Source organism: Macrotis lagotis, chromosome X, assembly GCF_037893015.1.
Source record: "Macrotis lagotis isolate mMagLag1 chromosome X, bilby.v1.9.chrom.fasta, whole genome shotgun sequence".
Lineage (NCBI taxonomy): Eukaryota > Metazoa > Chordata > Mammalia > Peramelemorphia > Peramelidae > Macrotis > Macrotis lagotis.
In genome coordinates this window covers 630,624,796-630,648,341 of record NC_133666.1, presented here as the reverse complement: position 1 = coordinate 630,648,341, position 23,546 = coordinate 630,624,796, and the positions used below count along the sequence as shown (strand labels likewise).

General features: G+C 36.2%; 1 protein-coding gene and 1 pseudogene across 4 annotated transcripts in view; one reads left to right on the top strand and one right to left on the bottom strand.

Annotated features, from left to right (window-relative positions):
- Nucleotides 1–23,546, top strand: part of LOC141500547 (long-chain-fatty-acid--CoA ligase ACSBG2-like) — an 88,851-nt gene that overhangs the window by 47,940 nt on the left and 17,365 nt on the right. For all 4 annotated transcript variants that reach the window (XR_012471957.1, XM_074203776.1, XM_074203777.1 and 1 more), the window contains one exon: nt 4,451–4,638. Coding sequence is in view for 3 of the 4 variants with exons in the window: in XM_074203776.1 (XP_074059877.1) it covers nt 4,451–4,638 (188 nt within the window). In the remaining variant the exon portion in view is untranslated. The remainder of the gene's footprint in view (nt 1–4,450; nt 4,639–23,546) is intronic.
- LOC141496937 (asparagine--tRNA ligase, cytoplasmic pseudogene) lies at nt 12,683–21,737 on the bottom strand (annotated as a pseudogene).

Genomic DNA, 23,546 nt, shown 5'->3' with positions numbered 1-23,546 from the left:
TCTTATTTCTCCACTACCATGTACTATATTTTCTCTCTCCTTTCACTCTGACTCTGCTGTAGGGTTGCTGAGTGGCGCAGCAGACAGATCCCTGGTCCTGGGGCCAAGAAGCCCTGAGCCCCCATACCACCCCTTAGGCCCAGAATCCACCTGGCCCTATGGTCCTGGGCAGGCCATCCAATCCCAGCCCCTTGCAAGAAGTAAAAAAAGAAAATGTGTTATATCTGACCACTGTCCCCCCATGGTCCATCCTCTCCTCCTTTATTCACATCCCCACCCCTTCCCCCTGCTCCCCCCTCCTTCTTACTCCAGTTGTCTATACCCCATTGAGTATATTTACTGTTTCCTCTCCTAGCCATCTCTGATGAGAGCAAAGGTTCCCTCATTGCCCCTTGCCTCCCCCCTTCCATATCATTGAAATAGCTCATTGTAATAAAAAAAAATCTTATTATGTGAAATAGCTTGGACTATTCCCCCTCTCCTTTTTCTTTCTCCCATTCCATTTCCTTTTTTTCTTATTGACTATATTTTTACACCATATTTTATCTTCAAATTCAGCTTTCTCCTGTGCTTCAACTATAAAAGCTCCCTCTACCTGCTCTATTAACTGAGATGGTTCATATGAATATTATCAGTATCATTTTTCTATACATGCAGTTCATCCTCATTAAGTCCCTTCTATTTCCCCCCCTCTCCTCCAATCTCCATGCTTCACCTGAGTCCTGTATCTGAAGATCAAACCTTCTGTTCAGCTCTGGCCATTCCAAAAGGAACCTTTGAAATTCCCCTGGTTCATTGAAAATCCATCTTTTTTCCTGGAAGAGGACATTCAGCCTTGCTGGGTAGTTCATTCTTGGCTGCATTCTAAGCTCTTTTGCCTTCTGGTATATTGTATTCCAAGCCCTACAAGCTTCCAACGTAGCTGCTGCTAAGTCCTGTGTGATCCTGACTGCAGCTCCACGATATTTGAATTGTGTCCTTCTGGCTGCTTGTAATATTTTCTCTTTAACTTGGAAGTTCTGGAACTTGGCTATAATATTCCTGGTGGTTGGTTTTTTGGGATCTCTTTCTCGGGGGGATCAGTGGATTCTCTCCATTTCTACTTTGTCCTCTGCTTCTAGAATATCAGGGCAATTTTCCTGTAGTAATTCTTTGAAAATGATGTCAAGGCTCTTTTCCTGATCATGACTTTCAGGTATTCCAATAATTTTCAAATTATCTTTCCTAAGTCTGTTTTCCATATCAGTTGTTTTTTCAATGAGATATTTCACATTTTCTTCTAATTTTTCATTTTTTTGGTTTTGAAGTATTGATTCCTGATTTCTGTTAAATTCATCAATCTCCCTGAATTCTATTCTTTGTCTGAAGGATTTATTCTCCTCAGAGAGTTTTCTTATCTCTTTTTCCATCTGGCCAATTTTGCTTTTTAAAGCATTCTTCTCCTCAATAACTTTTTGAACTGTTTTATCCATTTGACCTAAGCTGTTTTTTAAGCATGCTATTTTCTTCAGCATTTTTTTGGATTCCCTTGACTAAGCTGCTGACTTCATTTTCATGTTTTTCCTGCATCTCTCTCCTTTCTTTTCCCAGTTTTGCTTCTAACTCCCTCATTTGATTTTCAAAGTCTTTTTTGAGCTCTATCATAGCCTGAGCCCAATTTCTGTTTTTCTTGGAGTCTTCAGATGCAGGAGCTTGTGGTTCCTCATCTTCAGACTGAGTATTTTGATCCTTCTTGGGTTCATTTGCAAAATATTTCTCAATGGTCTTCCTCTTGTTTCTTTGTTTGTTCATTTTCCCAGCCTAAGCCTGTTTTTGGGGGGTGTTTCCTGAGTTTTTGGGACACCCCCACAAGGGTCTCAGTGTGTGAGGCTCTGTCCTCCCTCCTGGTCTGTGAATGACCATAAGCACCCCCCTCTGCCATGGGGCTGAGGTGGGGGGGGGCCCTGCTGTTCTATGGGGGGCCCTAGACTGCAATCAGGATCTGAATGTGGTCAGAGCTCCAGAGTCCTGTTCCAGGGGCAGAGGACAGAGCTCTGCAGTCTCTCTTCACTCCCCTCCCTCAGCTCAATGGGCTCATGCCCTGGGGGCTCCTGCTTACTGGCTCCACCTGCTTCTGTTTCCGGGTCTAGGCTGCTGAAAGACCAGGCTGCTGGCTGTGTGCCCTGAGGTCTGGGCTCCACGTGCTCGCTTTGGCAGAGGTCTCCCGCTGCTCCCCCACTTTGTGCTGGTGCTCCCCGGGGTGCAGCTCAGGAGACTCCCCCGCTGCTGGGAGCCACGGCTCCCAGCACCCTGGGGCTGCCTCCCAGAGGCTGAAGTTCTTTGACTCTGGCAGGCCGCCGAGCCTTTCTGCTCTTTTCCAGGTTACCTTGAGTAGGAGAACTGCCTCACTGGGTCCCTTTGTGGGTTCTGTCTCTCGAAAGTTTAGTTAGAGTCCTTAGTTTATGAGTTTTTATCAGAGAGCTCCTAAGACTCGATCCCTTCATGTCGCCATCTTGGCTCCGCCCCTAGAAATACAATTCTTAACTAACATTTCTTTTTTTCCCCCCCTTTCTATTTATCTTTTTATGCATCTCAAGTCCTGTTTTCAAAGATAGAATTCTCTGTTTGGTTCTGGTCTTTTTAATCAGGAAATTTTGAAAGTCCTCTATTTTGTTGATCATCCATCTTTTCCCTTGACAGAATATCCTAAATTTGGCAGGGTAGTAAATTCTTGGTTGCAATCCAAGGTCCTTTGCCCTCTGAGGTGTCATATTCCAGGTCCTCTGAACCTTTAATGTTGAAGCTAAGTCCTATGTAATTCTGATTGTATACCCTTTGCATTTAAATTACTTCTTTTTGGCTCCTTGTAGTATTTTCTCCTTTATTTGAGAATTCTGAAATTTGGTTATGAAAGTTCTTGGAATTTTTATACTGGGGTCTCTTTCTGGGGGTACTTTTAAGGTTCTTTTGTCTTCTTGATCTAGTATATTTGGACAGTTTTCTCTGATAATTTCCTGAAAGATATTTTCCATGCTCCTTTTTTGATCCAAGATTTCTGGAAGAACACTTATTTGTAAATTATCTCTCCAGGTCATTTGTTTTTCCTAAAAGGTACTTTGCATTTTCTTCATTTTTTTCAGCCTTGTGATTTTGTTTGATGAAATCTTGGTGTCTCATAGATTTATTAGTTTCTATTTGTCCAATTCTAATTTTTAGGGTTTTATTTTCTTCAGTTGGTTTTTGTATTTCCTTTTCCAGTTGGTTAATTTTACTTTTTACTGAGCTGCATTCCCTTTCTAGTTGGCTGATTTAAGTTTTAGATGTATTGTATTCTTTTCCAGTTGGTCAATTTTTATTTTGTGAAGTTTCATTCTTTTTCTAGTTGTATATTTTTACTTTTAAAGAAGTTGATTTCTTTGATCAATTTTTCATAATTTTCCTGTAAGGCTCTCATTTCTTTTTTCCCATTTTTCTTCTTCCTTTCTTCTTTGGTTTATAAATTCTTTTTTTAAGTGCTTCAATGAAGTTTTGGATTTGAATCCAATTCATAGACTTCTTTTTTTTCTTCTTTCTTGTTTGGTTTTTAAATTCTTTTTTAAGCTCTTCTATGAGGTTTTGGATTTGAGTTCAACTCATAGACTCCTTTGAGACTTCCCATATAGGTATTTTGTCACTGCTTTCTTCTTCTGAGGTGGCATTTTTATCATTTTTATCTGCATAGTAGCTTTCTATGATTAGCACTCTTAGTTATTTTGCTCATTTTCATTGCTGAAATCTGCTCCAGGGATATAGGGAATATAGACCCAAACTTTTTGTGCTGGGGTTGGGGTCTGATCCCTCTTGTCACTGGCCAAGATGTTGCCTATGTAGCCCAGGTACTGCCTATGCAGCCCAGGTACTGCCTATGCAGAGGTTTGTTTCCTCCTTTATGTGCTGGCTCTGACTATGTGGTGGTTTGTTCCCAACCCAGTCCTATCTTTTGCCCCAGTGTTCCCAAGGTTCAGAGTTCAGATTCTATCTGGAGTTAGGACCAACCCTAGTTGCTGGGATGTGTGCTTTTGTCTATCTGCTGGGACCTGGACTGCACTATGGCTAAAAGCCTCCAGCAGACTTTCCTGTTCTCCTGCCTAGCTGGGCAGACCTTCACTAAAGATCCTCCACAATGTCTACAGTTGAAAACTTGTTTCGATCTTTCTTTTTCTGGTGGAATCTGTCACTTTATTATCTATGTACAGGCTTCATTTAATGTTATTTAGGGGGAAGCATGCTAGCTTCATGCTGTCACCTTGGCTCTACCCTGAAGTGTTACCTCTTTCTTTTGAGAGTAAAATTGAGGCCTAGAATGGATTAAGAACTTGTCCATGGTTATAAAGTAAGTCAAGCCTGAGACTACTTGAGGCCATCTGACTCCCAGTCTAGGAAGTTTTCATGACCCCTTGCTGATGGCTTGACTTTAACTTCATCATGACAGGTTCAGGAATCTCTGTTAAAAATACTGCGGCAAGTGAGACCTACTTCTTTCTGTGGAATCCCTGAAGTCTGGCAAGGGTTACAGGAGAAACTGAACACGGACCAGATGGCATCCACTATACTTAAGAGGAATATATTTATTTGGGCCAAGAAAGTGGGATTAAGAAGAAGCTTGAATCCGGATGCTGAGTGAGTAAGAAATCCTTCCTTCACTTTTTCCTCTCATGTTTTTATTTTTTCAACATTCAGTCCACAAACTTTTATCAAGTACCTAACAATATAGAGAGCATTGTATAAACAAGGACACTTGTGTAAACTAGTCTGTGTCGCCAGCTGTGGTTTACCTTGGTTAATATACAAAGCTCACAGGCATCTCAAATTTAGCAGATCCAAAATGGAACTCCTTCTAAAGGTTTGAGTCTGCTTAAGTTCACCATCATCCTTGCAGTCACCCAGATTTCCAATTTTATTTCATTTATTTCTATTCTTCTCCCACCATCATCCCTCCTCACCTGTCTAATCAAATGGCAAGTTCTAGCTATCTCTTTCATTCATCCTCTTCCTTTCACTCACATGACTATCTAGTTAAGTCAGTTTATCTGGTATGGCCTATTAAAGGGAGGGAAGGAGGGAAAAGGAAGGAAAGAAGGAAGGAAGGAAGGAAGGAAGGAAGGAAGGAAGGAAGGAAGGAAGGAAAGAAGGTAGCAAGGAAGGGAAAAAAGGAAAAGGAGGGAGGGGAAAGAGGGAGTGAGGGAAAGGTGAGGAAGGGAAAAGAGTAGTAGGGAGAGAAGGGAAAGAGGGAGGAAGGAAACACTTATTAAGCTTAGAATTGAAGCTAAAAGGGGTGACTAGGTGGCACAGTGGATAGAGCACCGCCCTGGAGTCAGGAGGACCTGAGTTCAAATCCGGCCTCAGACACTTAATAATTACCTAGCTGTGTGACCTTGGGCAAGTCACTTAACCCCATTGCCTTGCAAAAACCTAAAAAAAAAGAGAGAATTGAAGCTAAATGCAAATCAATGTATGATACATTTAAAGAAAATGAGTAAAGACTGATACTGATACTGATAAAAGAAAGACACAAGAACATAATAATGATCTCATAGGTAGCACAAAATTGTGGAATGAATTAAATCTATTATTCAAAGATAGCAGAAAGAGAGAGAGAGAGAGAGAGAGAGAGAGAGGAAAAACAGAGCGAATTAAATCTATTATTAAAAGATAGCACAAAGAGAGAGAGGGGGGAACAGAGGGAGGGAAGGAGAGAGAGAGAGAGAGAGAGAGAGAGAGAGAGAGAGAGAGAGAGAGAGAGAGAGAGAAGAGATCAGAAGAAAATAGTGGCAAAAATGACCAATATAGAATATATAATTAAAAAACACCTGAATGGGGCAGCTAGGTGGTGATAGAGCACTGACCCTGGAGTCAGGAGGAACCTGAGTTCAAATATGCCCTTAGACACTTAATACTAACTTAGGTGTGTAACTTTTGGAAAGTCACTCAGTCCCATTGCCTTACAAAAATTAAAAAACAAAACAAAAAAACCTCAACAAATTCAAACTACTAACAGTGGATTTACTAAAGAAAAAAACCACATTTTTTAATTAACAATTTTTTCCTTCCTCCCCTATTTGGAAAGAAAAACAATACATAACCTTTGCAACTAATATACATAGTCAAGCAAAACAAATTCCTATATTGATTATATTCAAAAATATATGTCTTATTCAGAAAAATAAATTGTAGGCAAGGCATTCCAGACAAGCCATTCAGGGAATGACTGAATAATGTTTTAAAAAGGAAAAATGTGCAGATTCAAGTAGCAAAATCTAGAATATAGAACTCACACAGCAAATTTAGGATTACCTGATATTCCAGAAAAATTAGAAAAAAATTGGAGGAATTTATCCAAGAAATTCTTCCAGAATTAATGAAATCAGGGAAAACGTCTTTTTATTTGTTTTGAGTTTTTTTAACTTTTAAAAATTTTAATTTTTTTCCAGTTATATGCAAGGGTAGTTTTCAACATTCATCTATTTGCAAGTTTATGAGTTCTGTATTTTTCTACCCCCCTCCTTTCCCTCTCCCCTCCCTGGCAACAAACAATCTGTTAAAAGTTGTACATGTACAATCCTGTTTAGCATATTTCCATATTTGTCATGTTGTGGAAGAGAAATGAAATTTAAGAGAAAAAATATACACAAGAAAAAACATAAAAGAAGTTTTTTAAAGTGAACATAGTATGCCTTGCTCTGCATTCAGACTCCATAGTTTTTCCTCTAGATGTGGATGTCATTTTGCATCACAGGTCTTTTAGGATTGTCTCAAGGAATACTTTTGGAGATACTTGCAGTGTGAAAAGTTCAAGGTTGAAGTCAACTTCTAGGGTGGGGAAAACTTCAGTGGCATGGTAGGAACAATCCAGAGAGTGAGGAATACAGCTTGGAGAGGAATAGTATCAAAGTTGAGGTTAAAATAGAAAGAATTAAAAAATACAAATTAGGACTTTATGTTACATTAAATGCCTCTATTCAAATTGAGATGATGTCAGTTTTAAATACAATTTAGCATTAAAATTCATACGAAAAAAATCTCAGACTTGCAAGTATAGTTAAATAGGAAACCGTACTGAATTGATGGTCTAAAGTAAACAGAAGTAGGAAAACAACATAAACGGCTAAATCAATATAAATAGAACACATAAAAAAAACTTACTGTTATAAAGATCATCTTCAGCCTAGAGAAGAAAATGTACCTGCCTATAGACATTGGGGATGGGGTGCATATGAACGAGCAATAAATTCTTTTTTTTTCTAATTAAAGATTTTATTTATTTTGAGTTTTACAATTTCCCCCCCAATCTTACTTCCCTCCTCCCACCCCCCACAGAAGGCAATTTGTCAGTCCTTACATTGTTTCCATGGTATACATTGATCCAAATTGAGTGTGATGAGAGAGAAATCATATCCTTAAAGAAGAAACAAAGTATAAGAGATAACAAGATCAGACAATAAGATATCAATTTTTTTTCTAAATTAAAGTGAATAGTCCTTGAACTTTGTTCAAATTTCACGGTTCTTTCTCTGGATACAGATGGTATCCTCCATTGCAGACAGCCCAGAATTGTTTCTGATTGTTGCACTGATGAAATAAGCATGTCCATCAAGGTTGATCATCACCCCCATGTTGCTAGTACAGTGTTTTTCTGTTTCTGCTCATCTCACTCAGCATCAGTTCAGAGCATTAAATTCTTAAAGGGAAAATTTAAAACAATTAAACAAAAGGTTTATATATGACAATGTGAATCTCTGTTTCATATATCTTGTTTTTATAAAGTATATATTTAAACATAATTTTCATAAACAAGTTTTCAGTTTGACCCTTTCTAAACTTCTTTCTTTGTAGTTAAAAAAAATGGATTCTGTTTTTTTCTTTTTAAAAAAAATATGTATCGCCACCCACTCTCCACCTCATAGATGCCCTTAATTCCTCTTACTTAAAAATTGACAAGCAAAAATAGATAGACATTGTTAGTGTCTGAAAAGGAATGCTTCTGTCTGTACTTCCAGTCCATTACCTTCTTGCCAAGAGGTAGAAGTTAACTCTATTACATAAAACAAAAGTAGACATTTATTTCAAAGTTATAAAATTGGAGAATAACTCAATTATATTCTTCACATCAAGTTATTTTAAAAAGTAAGAAAAAAATCATGCGTCCATGTCTGCAGTCATGACTGGCCATTGCTTTCAGAATGGTTTCCTTTTAAAATGTTGTATTCATTATATAAATTATTCTATTTCTAATCACTTCATTCTGTAACCCTTCATACTAGTCCTAATCTAATCCCTAAATCAATCTTTTTCTTCATTTCTTATGAAACAATAATACTCGATTATATTTATATGCCATAATTTATTCTGCTATTCTATAAGATATGAGTTACCTAATTTGTTCAGTTCTTTGCTCTGACAAAAGTACTGCTCAATTTTTGTTCATATGGGTCTTTTTATGACCAGTAGTGGTGTCAGTTCAAAAGGTATTCACAGTTTAGTGATTTTTTGGAATTATAGTTATGAATTACTTTCCAGAATAATTAATCCATAATTTTTCTAGCAATACATGTGTGCCTATTTTTCTACAACCTGTCCAACAAATGTATTTTTTCTTTTTTTTGGGGGGGGGGTTGTCACTGACATTCCAACAGATGAGTTAAAAACAATTTTAGAATTGTTTAAATTTGCCTTTCAGCAGGGGGTGGCTAGGTGGCACAGTGGATAAAGCACTGGCCTGGAGTCAGGAGTACCTACCTAGGTTCAAATCCAGTCTCAGACACTTTATAATTACCTAGCTGTGTGGCCACTTAACCCCCTTTAAAAAACAAATAAATTTGCCTTTCTGTTATCATTAATGATTTGGATCATTTTTTTATATGGTTGTTAATAAATTGTCTTGTTTTTGAAAACTTTTTGTTCATATACTTCAACGTACAAATTATATTTCCACTAGCTAATCTTTGAAAAAAAAAAGACATTTTCTTTCTCCTTAATTTTGTCTCCTATTCTAACCTAAAGTTATTCTCAATTTTGTCTATCTTTTTTATACCCCATACCACCTCCTTAGGACATTGACTCAAGTTTCAATGACAAAATAGAGACCATTTAAAAAACTTTATTTATTTAAGATGAGGTTAAGTGACTTGCCCAAGGTCACACAGCTAGTCGATTAATAAGCGTCTGAGGCCAAATTTGAACTCAGGTCCTCCTGACTCCAGGAACAGTACTCTATCCACTGTTTCACCTGGCTGCCTGAGACCATTCTTAATGAGGTCCATCTTCCCTTAACATCTTTTTCACCTCTCACTTTATTTTTTCAATTACATGTAAATTTTTTGCAGCATAAAACATTTTATTTGTTTCACATCATCTTTGGAATATATTTGAGTCTCTACAGCTAGTGCAAGATAATCATTGTGTCTATCTCCATTAAAGTACAGAGTATGTACTAAAGTTTAACATTCATTTTTTAAAATTTTGAGCTCCAAATTCTTCCCCCCCCCCTTCCCCTTCTTTAGAAGATAAGGAATTTAATGTGCAGTCATTCAAAATTTCTTTCAGTATTAGCCATGTTGCAAAAGAAAACACAACCAAAAAAAGAAAAAGAAAATTAAAAATGTTTGCCTCCATTTGCATTCAGACTCCATCAGTTCTTTCTCTGATTTTTTTTATCATAAGTTCTTCAGAATTTTCTATATTGATAATTTCAGAATTACTTTGATATTGCTGACAATAACTAAGTCATTCAAAAATGATCATTGTAGGATATTGCTATTATTGTGTACAATGATCTGGTTCTTCTCAGTTCACTTTGCATCAGTTCACATAAGTCTTCTCAGGTTTTTCTAGAAATCATCCTGCTTGTCATTTCTTATAGTATACAATGGTATTCCATTACAATCATATACCACATAACGTGATCAGCCAATTGACAGACATCCTTTTAATTTCCTTTTTTTTTTTTTTTTTTGCCACCACAAAAAGGACTACTATATAAATATTTTTGAAGATATAGGGTCTTTTTCTTTTTTTTTTTTTTGAGATACAGACCTGGTAGTGGTATTGCTGGTTAATAGCACAGCTTAATAGTCCTTGGGGTATATCTCCAAATTGGTCTCCAGAATGGCTGGATCAGTTCACAACTCTGTCAACAATGCATTATAGTATACCAATTTTCTCATATCTCCTCCAACATAAATAATTTTCCTTTCTAGTCAATCTGATTGGTGTGAATTGGTACCTCAGTAATATACATTTCTCTAATCAATAATGACTTAAAACAATTTTTGCCTTATGATCATAGATAGCTTTGATTTCTTCATCTAAAGATTGCCTATTTATATCCTTTGACCATTCATTAATTGGGGAATGACTTGTTTTTTTATACATTTGACTCAGTTTTCTATATATTTGAAAAATGAGGCAGTTATCAGAGAAACTGGCTGTGAAATTTCCCCTCAATTTTTTGCTTTTCTTCTTATCTTGGTAGCATTGGTTTTGTTTGTACAAAAACATTTTAATTTAATCAAAATTATCCAGTTTATATTACATGATGTTATCTCTCATTTGGACATAAATTCTTCCTTTCCTAATGGATCTACAGGCAAATTATTACATGTTCCCCTAATTTGCTGATGATATCACCCTTTAAGTCTAAATCATGTACCCATATTGTGTGAAATGTCGACCTAGACCTAGTTTCTATCAAACTTCTTTCCAGTTTGCCCAGAAATTTTAGTCAGTGATTTGTTGTCCCAAAAGCTTGGATGTTTGCATTTATCAAACACTATATTTTTATGTTCTTTTATTACTGTGCATTGTATACGTAATCTATTCCACTAAACCACCACTCTATTTTTTAGTCAATCTCAGATTGTTTTGATAAATTTTTGGTAATTTAATTGGTGTGGCACTGAATAAGTAAGTGAATTTAGGTACAATTGCCATTTTTATTATATTGGCTCACCCTCCCCTGGTCAATGAATATTTCACCAATTGTTTAAATCTGACCTTACTTGTGAGAAAAGTATTTTGTAATTGGGTTCATATAGTTCCTGGAACTCTCAAGTTTTTTTTTTTTATATTATCTGCAGTTATTTTAATAGAATTTCTCTCTTTCTGCTGGACTTCATTGGTAAAATATAGAAATACTGGTGAAATATGTGGATTTACCTTATATCCTCCAATATTGCTAAATTTGTTAATTATTTCACCTAGTTTTTTAGTTGGTTCTCTATAGTTCTCTTAAGTATACTATCATATCATCTGCAGAGTGTTTTATTTCCTCATTTAATATTCTAATTCCTTTAATTTCCCTTTTTCTAATGTTATTGCTTTAGCTAGCACTTCTAATACAAAATTGAATAATAGTGATGATAATAGACATCCTTGCTTCACCCTTGATGTTATTGGGAAGACTTCTACCTTATCCCATTCATAGGTAATGCTTGCTGATGGTTTTAGATACCACTTATCATTTCAAGGAAAATTTCATTTAGTCCAATGCTTTCTAGTATTTTTTTATTTCATTTTGTTTAGTTTTGTTTTTGCAAGGCAATGGGGTTAAGTGAATTGCCCATTGTCACACAGTTAAGTAAGTATTAAGTGTCCGAGGCTGGATTTGAACTCGGGTCCTCTTGAACCCAAGGCTGGTGCTCTATCCACTGCGTCACCTAGCTGCCCCTCTTTCTAGTATTTTTATTAGAAATGACTGTTGTAAGGGGAAGCTAGATGGCACAGTGGATAGAACACCAGCTCTGGAGTCAGGACCTGAGTTCAAATTTGACCTCAGACATTTAATAATTACCTACCTGTGTGACCTTGGGCAAGTCATACCATTGTCTAAATAAAAAAAAATTTTTTTAAAAATGAATGTTGTATTTGGTCAAAAAAGAAAAAGAACTTATTGGACCTCTTATTTTGCCCATTTTCCAAATAGCTTATATAGTATTGCAATTAACTGCTCTACAAATGTTTAGTAGATCGGGTTTGGGGGATCTTTTCTTAAGCAAACTCACTGATGACTTGTTTGATTTCTTTTTCTAATTAGGGTTACTTAATTATTCTTATCAGAGCAATTTGTATTTTTGTAAATATCCATTTTAATGAGATTGTTAGACTTATTGGCATATGACTGGACAAAAACTCATAATTGCTTTAATTTCTTCTTCATTGGTGGTGAATTCACCCTTTTTAAATACTCATAATTTGGCTTTCTTTGGTTTTTTTAATCGAATTAACCAATAGTTTATTTCTTTTTCATAAAACCCACTCCTAGTTTTATTTATTAGTTTAATGATTTTCTTACTTTCATTTGAATTAATCTCTCCTTTGATTTTTGGGATTTCTAATTTAGTGTTTAACTAGGGGTTTTACATTTCTTCTTTTTCCATTTTTTTCAACTGCATGCCCAATTCATTGATCTGCTCTTTCTCTATTTTATTGATGTAAGAATTTAGAGCTATAATTTCCCCTAAGGACTACTCTGACTGCATCCCATAAAATTGGTAAATTGCTTTCATTCCCTTTAATAGTCAATTATTTTTCTAAGAAAGACAACATTAATATCACTTCAGGTTATTTTATTTTTAGAACATCCCAAATAAATGTGACTATTTTGTGGCAATGAGAACAAATAATAATGCAAGAGTAATACTTTGATGGAAAAAAATGATGGATCATTTCATTTTGGGAAGTTGCATCTTTTCATTAAACTGGGGGGGGGGGGTAAATACTCTTCCCTATTGCTGACATTCACTGAACAATTAGGGATTACAGTGCTGAAAAAAAGCGATGGGACAAGCACACATCTCAGGGAAAAATCCAAGAATTGTTTCAAGTCCAATTCACATCCTCCTCGAGGGCATATACCATATTGTCTCTAATCATTGTATCAGTAATAGGGAGTAGGATCAGTGCCTTCTTTATTGTATCCCTTTAGCAGTTCCTCACTATTCCAGATATGCAATGAGTATCCCACAATCTCACCAAAATTTGGCATCAACACATTTACAGATTCAGTAAGGTAGGTGTTCTTAGGATGTGCTGCATATGGAAGGACTTGATTTCTACAGGGAATTGACACAGCAAGATTGGTTCATCAATGGTGTCTGTCATCAGTCACTCAGGGGCTCCTGGGATATTCTCTCCAAATTCACAATAGGTCCACCCTCCTTCTTTTAATCATGTTCCTTTAGTCACACAATGGCATTTGAGTAGTTTATCCATTTGAAAGGTATTTTGGGGGATGTGAAAGTTGAGTTGAGACCATATAACAAACTTGCTACAAATGATTTTAAGACTTTATCTACTACATCACAAACCAAGTCTTCAAATGGTTTAGATCATTAAAGTCATGAAAGGGCATTTGACTTCAATGTGAGTGTACTCTGTGAGGTGTCTTTATGTCCTGGACTGTGTCTGCTTTGTACAACTGAACAATACAAAAGACCTCTCCCAAAGCTAGAAAGCAAGTCTCTAAATATAACTGTGATGCCTGAGTCAAAAATGTCTCCTTTCCAAAATAGTCAAGTTTGAAAAACATGGCACTGCCTTACACCTGTGTTTGTACTAATGATGGAGGAGTGACTTCATAATATCTCCCATCAAAAAAAAGTGACGTTTGAAGCATCTGGTGACCACTGAACATACTTTCAAGATTTGGGGCATCTTCTTTCCTTGGATCATCATATATCTTTTATTAAGCTGGTCATCTACATCTGACTTTTCACTTAATAGATTACCAGTTGCTCCAGCAGGGGCTAAGTTAATCAATTCCCAATAGTCACAGATCAGTTCATGGCCTCCTGGTGCCTACTTGCCTTCAGCTGTAAGACTGAGTGTTCCATACTCTGCCAAACTACTCTCTGTGGACAAGACCACTCCATTGTAAAGATGACACAGTTCATCTAACAAGATGCTTTGAAGATATCCTGTACTATCTCTTAATATAAGAAGCTATGAAGCTATTCCCTTGCCTGTGTAACCTGTGTACCCAGTCAAACACTTTTACTCATTGACCTTGATGGGCTTCTAAAACACAAAACTTTACAAATTTTGCCTCTGGAAGACTTGGACCCTGTTTAATGTTGATTTGCTTCTTCTAGGTTTCTTTCTCATCTTACATTGTCTTCTACTTGTCTTAGCTCTCAGGATTCATTTTTCATTCTCTCCCATATTTTTTTTAGGTTTTTGCAAGGCAGTGGGGTTAAGTGGCTTGCCCAAGGCCACACAGCTAGGTAATTATTAAGTGTCTGAGTTCAGATTTGAACTCAGATCCTCCTGACTCCAGGGCTGGTGCTCTATTCACTGTGTCACCTAGCCACCCCTCTCCCATATTTTTAATGTTCTCCAGCTGTGATTTGGAAATATCATCCCATCTGTCACTTTCATTTTGTGAATCCACATAAAATGGTAGGAAATGGCTCTTTTCCTGTTGCCACCAAAGCCTTTAGGCCTGTTTTAAAAGATTTCTCTTTTGCTCCATCATTAGTTTGCATCACCCCCCTCTTGATATGAGACATATAGGTCCCCTGGTCTGATCCTGGCCACCTTCAGAGCCATTTCTGTCAATTTTTTTACTAAAATTATTGTTTCTATGGTTTTTTTCTTTGACCTACTCATTTTTTGGGATTACAACATTTGGCTTCCAACTAATTTTTAATCTATATTTTTATGACCTTTCACTGAATTTACTAAATGTAGTTTTTATTGCATTATGGACACAAAAGGATACATTTAATTTACTTTTTTCTGTATTTTTGGTAAGTTTTATTTGTCCTTATATATGATCATTTTTTGTGAAGGTTCTGTAATACCACTGAGAAAAAAAGCATATTTCTTTTATTCCCATTAATTCTTCTCCAGGGATCGATCATATCTAAATTTTTGTAAAATTCTATTCATTTCTTTAACCTCTTTCTTGTATATATTTCATGGTTAGGTTTTTCCTAGTTCTTAGAGGGAAATGTTGAGGTTCTCCACTATATTAGTTCACATATTTATGTTATATTGTGTGTGTGTGTGTTATTCTGGATATATATATATATATATATATATATATATATATATATATGTTACGCTATATATGTGTGTGTATATAAAACTCATTTTAACTTTTTCTTTAAGAATCTGGATGCTATGCTATTTGGTACATATAGATATTTAAGAATGATATTCATTATTTATGGTACCTGTTAGCAAAATGTAGTTTTTGTGCTTATTTCTTTTAATTATATCTATTTTGTTTTCATTTTGTCTGAGATCATGATTGCAATCCCTGCTTTTTAAAAAAAATATTAACTGAAAAATAAAACATTCTTCTCTAGCCCCTTATTTTAATTCTGTCTCTTTGTTTAAAGTGTATATCTTATAAACAAATATTGTTAAATCCTCATTTCTAATCCATTCTTCTATCTGCTCTCATTTTATGGGTGAGTCATTCCATTCACATTCACAGTTAAGATTACTAACTGTTTATTTCCTTCTATACTATTTTTTTCTGTTTATCATTCTCTCTTTTTTTTTATCTTGCCCCTCCTCTAAAATCTATCTATTTTGCTTCTGAATAGTGCCTTTCAATTTATAAGTGATCTCAATGGACAAATCTTCTGACCTTTTCTCAAACTTGATTTCTCTCTCTGTTTCTGTCTCTGTCTCTGTGTCTCTGTGTCTGTGTCTCTGTCTCTCTCTATCTCTCTCTGTCTCTCTGTCTCTGTCTCTCTGTCTCTCTCTCTCTCTCCCTCAATTTGATGCTGTTGATCACATCATACATTTTCTTAGTCTTCTTTGTTGGATCATAATTCATGACATGCTGCTGAATTTTGAACATATCCCAAAGTTCTGTTCTCTTTTCTTTTTTCTCTTAACTTTTGATCTCATCAGCTCCCACCAGTTAAATGATCATTTTAATGTAGACGATTCCAAGATCTATATTTTAAACCTTCTTCCTACTCCAATAATGCATCTCTACTTGCTTATTTGATTTTTCAAACTGGGTGTCTCATCTCAAACTCAACATGTCCCCAAAATGAACTCATTATATTTTCCCCAATTCATCTTTATCCACAAATTTGAGGTCACCCACTACCCATTCAGTTTCCTAGGGTTGCAATCTTGATGTCTTCCTTGACACCTCACTCCCATTCACCCCAAATATCTAATCACTTGTCAGTTTCATTTCTACCTTAACATTTCTTTCATCTATTCCTTTCTCTCTGCTTACACCCGTTCCCCACCTTTTATTTCTTATCACCTCTTGCCAGCATTCTTGCAAGCCTCTTAACTAGTATCCCTGCCTCAAGTCTTTCCCTGTTCTAATGCAATAAAATACAGGACTATATATAAACTCTTCTGTTTGACTCTTAAAACCCTTTACAACCTAACTTCACCTTACCTTTCTTTTTACCTTACTTTCTTTTACATTACTTTCACTGCAAGATGCTATGGTCCAGTGAAATTGCCCTTCTTGCTGTTTGTCACATGTGAGCACTCTCTTGAGTCTTGGCACTGGCTATACTCTGATGATTGGAATATGCCACCTTTTCATTTTTGCCTCTTATGATCCTTTTTTCTTTCAAAACTCTGCTCAAAGGCAGCTTGGTGATACAGAGGATAGAGCACTGGGTCTAAAGTCAGGAGGACTTCAGTTCAAATTCAGCCTCAGATACTTAATACTTACTAGCTGTGTGATCTTGGGCAAGTCATTTAAGCCCACTGCCTCCCCACACACAATAAAACCAAAAAACTACTCAAGCAACACCTATCTTTCCTGACTTCCCATCTCTAGTTACATAAAATTTATCTTGTATCAAATGAGATAATATTTGTAAATCACTTAGAACAGCACCTGAAACATAGGAAGAGCTTGCAAATGGATGTTCCCTTTCCTTCCTCCACCCTCATTTACTTAGTATTTATTTTGCATTCATTTCTCTGTGTACATAGTGCTTCTCCTGATAGGATGTAACTTCTCTTGAGGACCTGATAAACTTTTATGTTTATCTCTGAATTACAAGATTCAGAGCTGACTCTTTTTTTTTTTTTTTTTTTTTTTAGGTTTTTGCAAGGCAATGGGGTTAAGTGGCTTGCCCAAGGCCACACAACTAGGTAATTATTAAGTGTCTGAGGCTGGATTTGAACTCAGGAACTCCTGACTCCAGGGCTGGTGCTCTATCCACTACACCACCTAGCCTGCCCCTAGAGCTGATTCTTAATAAATTCTTATTGTTTAATAAGAGTTCTCCATCAGCACAATATCATGCCTCTGATCCAGGCTTGACATCTATTTCCCAAACTCCTCTATTTACCTCTTCTATCGAAGTGATTGATAACATGACAAAGTTACTTCTGTTTCTCCCTCTAATGACCTTCAACCAAATGTTCTCAGAGTTGCTGCTCTTCCCATATTTGAGAGGCAACATAGAGTGATGAATAGAGTATTGGACCTCTTTAACCAGAAGGATCTGGGTTCAGATCTCGCCTTTGACACTAATATGGGAAATTGGGGGTATTAATCAGGACACTCCTAATCAATTGATTTCTTCACATCTCAGCTGAAATTACAGAAGGTAACAGAGACAATGTAGTGTTTAATTATTAAATAAATTAAAAAGTGTCTATGTTGTTGCCCCTTTATGAAAGGTGATGTTCTTCAGTTCAAGCTTAAAGTAATTAGAGAATAGTTAATTACTGGACCTTTCAAATAACGACCTGAAGGCATTTCAGTCACATTTCAGTCATTTATTATTAAATTCCTACTGTGTATTTAGCACAGGGAATACAAAGAAAGGCAAAACACAGTCCTTGTTCTCAAAGAACTCATTTGATGGGGAAGACAACATGCAATTAAATATCTACAAACAAGATACATATACTTATATATAGGCATATATACATATAAATATTCATATAAGCATATAATAAATTAGAAATAATTTCATAGATAAAGTTTCATTTGAAGATTAAGGTGGACCGGGAAAGGCTTCTTATAAAAGGTAGAACTTCAGTTAAGACTTAAATGATGTCAGAGAGTATAGAAGGCAAAGATCAATAGGGGGAACTGACCCCTCTAGGGGAAAATTCTGGAATCAGAAGAGGAGTGCTTTGCTCAAGAAAGAGAAAGAAGACCAGTGTCATTGGATCAGAAGATATTTGCAGTTGAGGTGAGGTAGAGTAGGATTTTTAAGAAAACTGGAAAAAGTCTCATACTCAGTTTGTCCAAAACATTACTTAAAATATCATCTTTCCCCTCCAACTCCCTCCTACCTTCCCTACTTCTGTCAAGGCTATCACCATAAGTTTGTAATCTTAGAGCTACTTTTACACCCACCCCAGATATAAATTAATTGCCAATCTTGTCATTTCTACCTCCACAACAACCCTTGTATCTTACCTCTTTACTACTTTTGGATTCTATTGCCACCCTGGTAGGGGTTCTCATGACCTTTTTTTGTAATTCTTTATCAAGAACCTCATTTCTCCTTACTTTGATATATCCTCCACACTATACATCATTTATCTGGGACAAATGCTATGAACTTGTTTAAATGGGAGGCAGAATACTTTAGTGGAAAGACTATTTGATCTAGAATCAAAGAATTTGAGTTCTAATCCTTACTACTTCAGTGACTTTACCCCTTTGGGCCTCAGTTTCCTGATTTATAAAATGAGAGGTTTGGACTATATGATTTCTAAGGTCCCTTCCAGTTCATTTTCACAGCAATAGTCTTCAAGCAATGCTACACTATTGTGAATTATGAAATACCACTTTAGTTCATCACCTCTCCCCTATTTTATTGCCATGGTCTTCTCATTGGTCTTCCTACTTCTCCAGTCTGTCTCTTCTCCAAATCCATTCCCCATTTAGCTATCAAACTGATATAATGACCATGCTATTCCACTGAATAAAAACATTCAGGAGTTTCCTCCTGAACAAAATACAAATTACTTTTGGCAATGAAAGTATTACTTCTGGACAAACTGACCCACTTGCCATTTCTTGTACCTGCCATTCCATCTCCAAACTCTAGACCTTTTCCATATCTGTTTCCTAGGACACTCTAACCACCAGAATTCCTAATTCTCTTTAAGGATCATCTCTTAAATGCCATTCCTTAAAAGAGGCCTTCTTGACTTCTCTCTATTCCCACCCCTTACCAATAGTTAGCACTCTCAAACCACACTTAAATTACATTGTCAAGGGGCGGCTAGGTGGCACAGTGGATAAAGCACTGGCCTTGGAGTCAGGAGTACCTGGGTTCAAATCCAGTCTCAGACACTTAATAATTACCTAGCTGTGTGGCCTTGGGCAAGCCACTTAACCCCACTGCCTTGCAAAAAAAAATACATTGTCATTACTTTGTTTACAACTAACTTTGTGTATGTTGATTCTCCAAAGTAGGTTACTTGAGGGTAGGGACTGCTGAATTTTTATCTTTAAGCCCAGGATCCTAGCAAAGGATTTTGTATTTAGTAGCTATTTTAAAATGATTTTTGAATTTCATTAAATGAAACCTGAGGGATGACCAAAGGGTGATGGAGAGGTTCATGGCAGGCATGAGCATGCTGCAAAATATTTAAAAATAAAGAATTAACCCAGAAAAGTAGTATTTGGCAAGTCATTAGAAAAACATCCAACTACAAAAAAGGAATGATCATATAATGGCCAGAACTGAGGTAAAGCCCACAGGGTATCCCTTTTGTATCTGTATAGGTCTTAACTTGGACAGGTCAAGAGATTGAAGAGGAGAAAAAAAAGATCTAAGAGAAGGTTTTCCAACACATTATATTGAATCCCTGTCACAGATTTATGTAGGGACATGAGAGAGTTAAAGGGCTATGAGAATACAAATCCATTGAAATATCCCCCCCCCAAATCATTAAAAAATGAAATAATTTATTTACCTCAACTAAGAGAAGGGGAACATTTTTATAATGAAGAAGAAAAGAAAGTACTGGAGACAAATATCAATACATTTATAATAAATAAAGGATTCTACAAATCCAAAATCTATACTTCTAAAATTAAAAGAATAGGAGTTGATGTGAATCAAATATTTGCAATAAATATGAGATATGATGATATACCTGATGATATAAATAACACTAGTACATACTCCTCAGTGGTTAAATGACACAGACAATATGAAAGAAGAAATATAATAATATGAAAAGATATGATAATTCCCTACTAATCAAACACATACAAATCAAGACCATCTTACAATATTATCTAACATCCACCAGAAGGACAAAAATAGCATAGCAACAAACGATAAACTTCAAAACTGACATGACTGAGAAAGTAGGTATTGCATAATATTTTTGGTGGGGGGACACTGGAGTGATGAACTTTTGAGAGGGAAATACAGAAATGTAAATTTTAAAGTGCTTCAGGCTTTGCCAAATGCTTTATATAGAATACTTTGCATTTGCTTAGCACAGTGGCTGGCAAGTTCTTAATAAGTGTTTACTGATTGACTGGCAAGTATACCAGTGATAGACTGGTATGCTAAACAAAGTTATTCTTTACTTATTCTTACTCCCCTCCCTATTAGTGACTCACACCTTAGATGGATTTCCCTGAATAAACATTTTTGTCTTTGCTCTAGAATTTGTGACAAATGAAACTCTAAATTCCCACCTACCCCTCTGGAAAGTGCTAAAGATTTAATTCTCTCTTTCCTCTCCTTTAAAGTATACTCGGACTTGAAAGACAAAGTAAATATTTAAAATAAAGATCTTAAAGAAACATTTATATGGGCAATTAGATGGCATGGTGGATAGAGTATCAGGCTTGGAGTAGGAGGATCTGAATTCAATTTTTTTTTTTGCAAGGCAATGGGGTTAAAGTGGCTTGCCCAAGGTCACACAACTAGGTAATTATTAAGTGTTTGAGGCCAGACTTGAACTCAGGTACTCCTGACTCCAGGGCCGGTGCTCTATCCACTGCGCCACCTAGCCACCCCCGAATTCAAATTTGACCTCATACATTTTCTAGCTGTGTGACTCTGGGCAAGTCATTTAACCCTCTTTACCTCAATTTTCTCATCCATAAAATGAGCTAGAGAAGGAATTAGTAAACTACTTCAATATCTCTGCTAAGAAAATAAGGTCCCAAAGAGTCAGACAAGATCAAAATGACTGGACTTTTAACAAAGAAACATTTAGGAAACAATTTCCCAAAGCTTCAGCTTCTCAAGAGGGGGCCCAAAGGCAGAAATGAAATAATCTCTGCAGTAGGGACTACAGTATAAATGAGAGAGACTTCAGAGACATAGCAGAGTGCATCCCAACATACTTCATGTCTGAGCAGTCCACATGGTCTGGATCTTGGAGTTCTTGGGTCTAAGCTTTCTCTTTCAGTTTCCTCCAATTCTATGTATTGTCTACAAGTCCTGTCAAGAGATGAAATCCTCCTCACTTGAGAATCAAGGTCTGACAGCATGATTTCTTTAAATCAGCATGACTGATTTTTATCTTTATAAGGTCAAGCTCCCCTTCTAATTTGGGAAGAGATTTTCTTCACATTTTATAAAATGATAAGATTTAGGCACATAATAGCACTTTATTACTTTTGATATCTGTCCCTTATTTTCTGGGATTGCCTTGGGGGAAGATAGTGGGGTATGAGTGGAAAAGAAAAAGAGGGAAGTAAAATGTCCTGGCCAAATTTTCCCCACTCCATAGTTATCACCATTTTAATAGGAAGGAAACTGAAACTGGAGAGGCTTACCCATGGTCACAAAACTGATCTTATAGAAAGGATTTGAACTCAGGTCTTTCCCATTCTCAATGTTCATTTTACTATACACTTCACTGCTTCAAAAAACCTAATACCTGTAACCGAGTAATTTCCTCTCTAAGACTCTATTGTGAAAAGGATAAAAAAAATCTCATTTGTATATAAATATTCACCTAAAAACAAATGTATGTATAAAAATAACTACTTTATTTGTAAGAGCAACATTTTTGAAATAGCCCATATGTCCAATGATTGGAAGATTATTCAATAAATTATTGAATGTTCAAATGATTCAATAAATGGTTCAGTAAATAATATACATATGTAGGGAGGCAGCTTGGTAAAGTGGAAGGAGCATTGGCTGAGAGCAGCAGAAAGACTTAGGTTCAAATTCTGAATAAGTTCAAAAAGGTGAAACCAAGATGGCAAAAAGGCAGAAAATAAGGGCAGAACTCCCCTAATTTCTCCCAAGTTTCACTCTAAACATAAAATACCTTAAAATAAATTCTGCAGCAGCAGAAACAACAAAAGAATAGAGTGGAAACAATTTTCCAGACCAAGGTAACTTAGAAGATCCACAGGAAAAAATCTATCTCCCTGGGGTGAAAGAGGACCACAGGCTCCACAAGCAAGCCAGCAGCAGATTTTGGGGGCAGCTGAATTGGCAGTGGCTTTTGGTAAGGGGGTTGGACAACTGGTCAGAAGAAGACCCTTTCCTGGCACTGAGAAGAGGACTTTGTTGCATTGTCCATCTGGGTTGCTGTCTCGGGCCAAGAAGCACTAGCAGAAGCAGGACTGTGGTCACAGATCCAAGTCAGAAAAGAGTGTCTAGTTTGCTTATGGTCCAGAGCACAGGCCAGGAGAGCAGTGGCCATACCTCTCTTTAGAGACCTTTAAAAGATCTGATTTACAGACCCCAAGGCCTCTGAAAACAGCAACATGAAAAAGCTGAAGCTTTGAGCAGTTCCCCCTCCACCCTGGGGGGGGTGGTGCAGAACTCAACTTTAAAAGTCAAGAAATAGTTAGAAAATAAGCAAACAACAACAAAAGAACATGACCATATAAAGTTACTATGGTGACAGGGAAGATTAAGGAAAACAATGTAATCAAAGCACCTATATATGAAGCCTTAGAGAAAAAAATGTGAATTGTTTTCAACCTGGAAAAGCTCAAAAGGAATTTTAAAATCAAATAAGAGAAGCAGAGAAAAAAATGGAAAAAAAAGTGAGAATAATGCATGAAAATCATGAAAAAAGTCAACAGCTTGTTAAAGGAAGCACAAAAATACTAAAGAAAAATAACACTTTAAAAAACACTATGCCATCATTCCATCAGTGCAACAACCAGGAACAATTTGGGGGTATCTGTGATGGAGATTACCATCTGTATCCAGAGAAAGAATTGTGGAGTTTGAACAAAAACCAAAGACTATGACCTTTAATTTAAAAAAAAAAATTATCTTAGTGTGCAATTTTGCTCTTATATTTTATTTTTTTCCTTGGGGATATGATTTCTCTCTCAACACATTCAATTTAGATCAATGCATAGCATGGACTTACAGGACAACTTGTGATACTTATATTAATCATGAACAATTTGGATTGTAAAAGACTGAATATTAGATATATTCAAAACTATACTATGGGGAGAAAAGTATGGCTGAAGTTGTTTTGTTAGGAGAAGCTTATTTGGGATATAACAATTATTATTGGAAATATCAAAGAGATGCTGAAAAGCTGGGTATAATTATTCTAACAAATAGTATGGCACCTATATGATTTTGCAGAAAGTGTACTGTTGAACC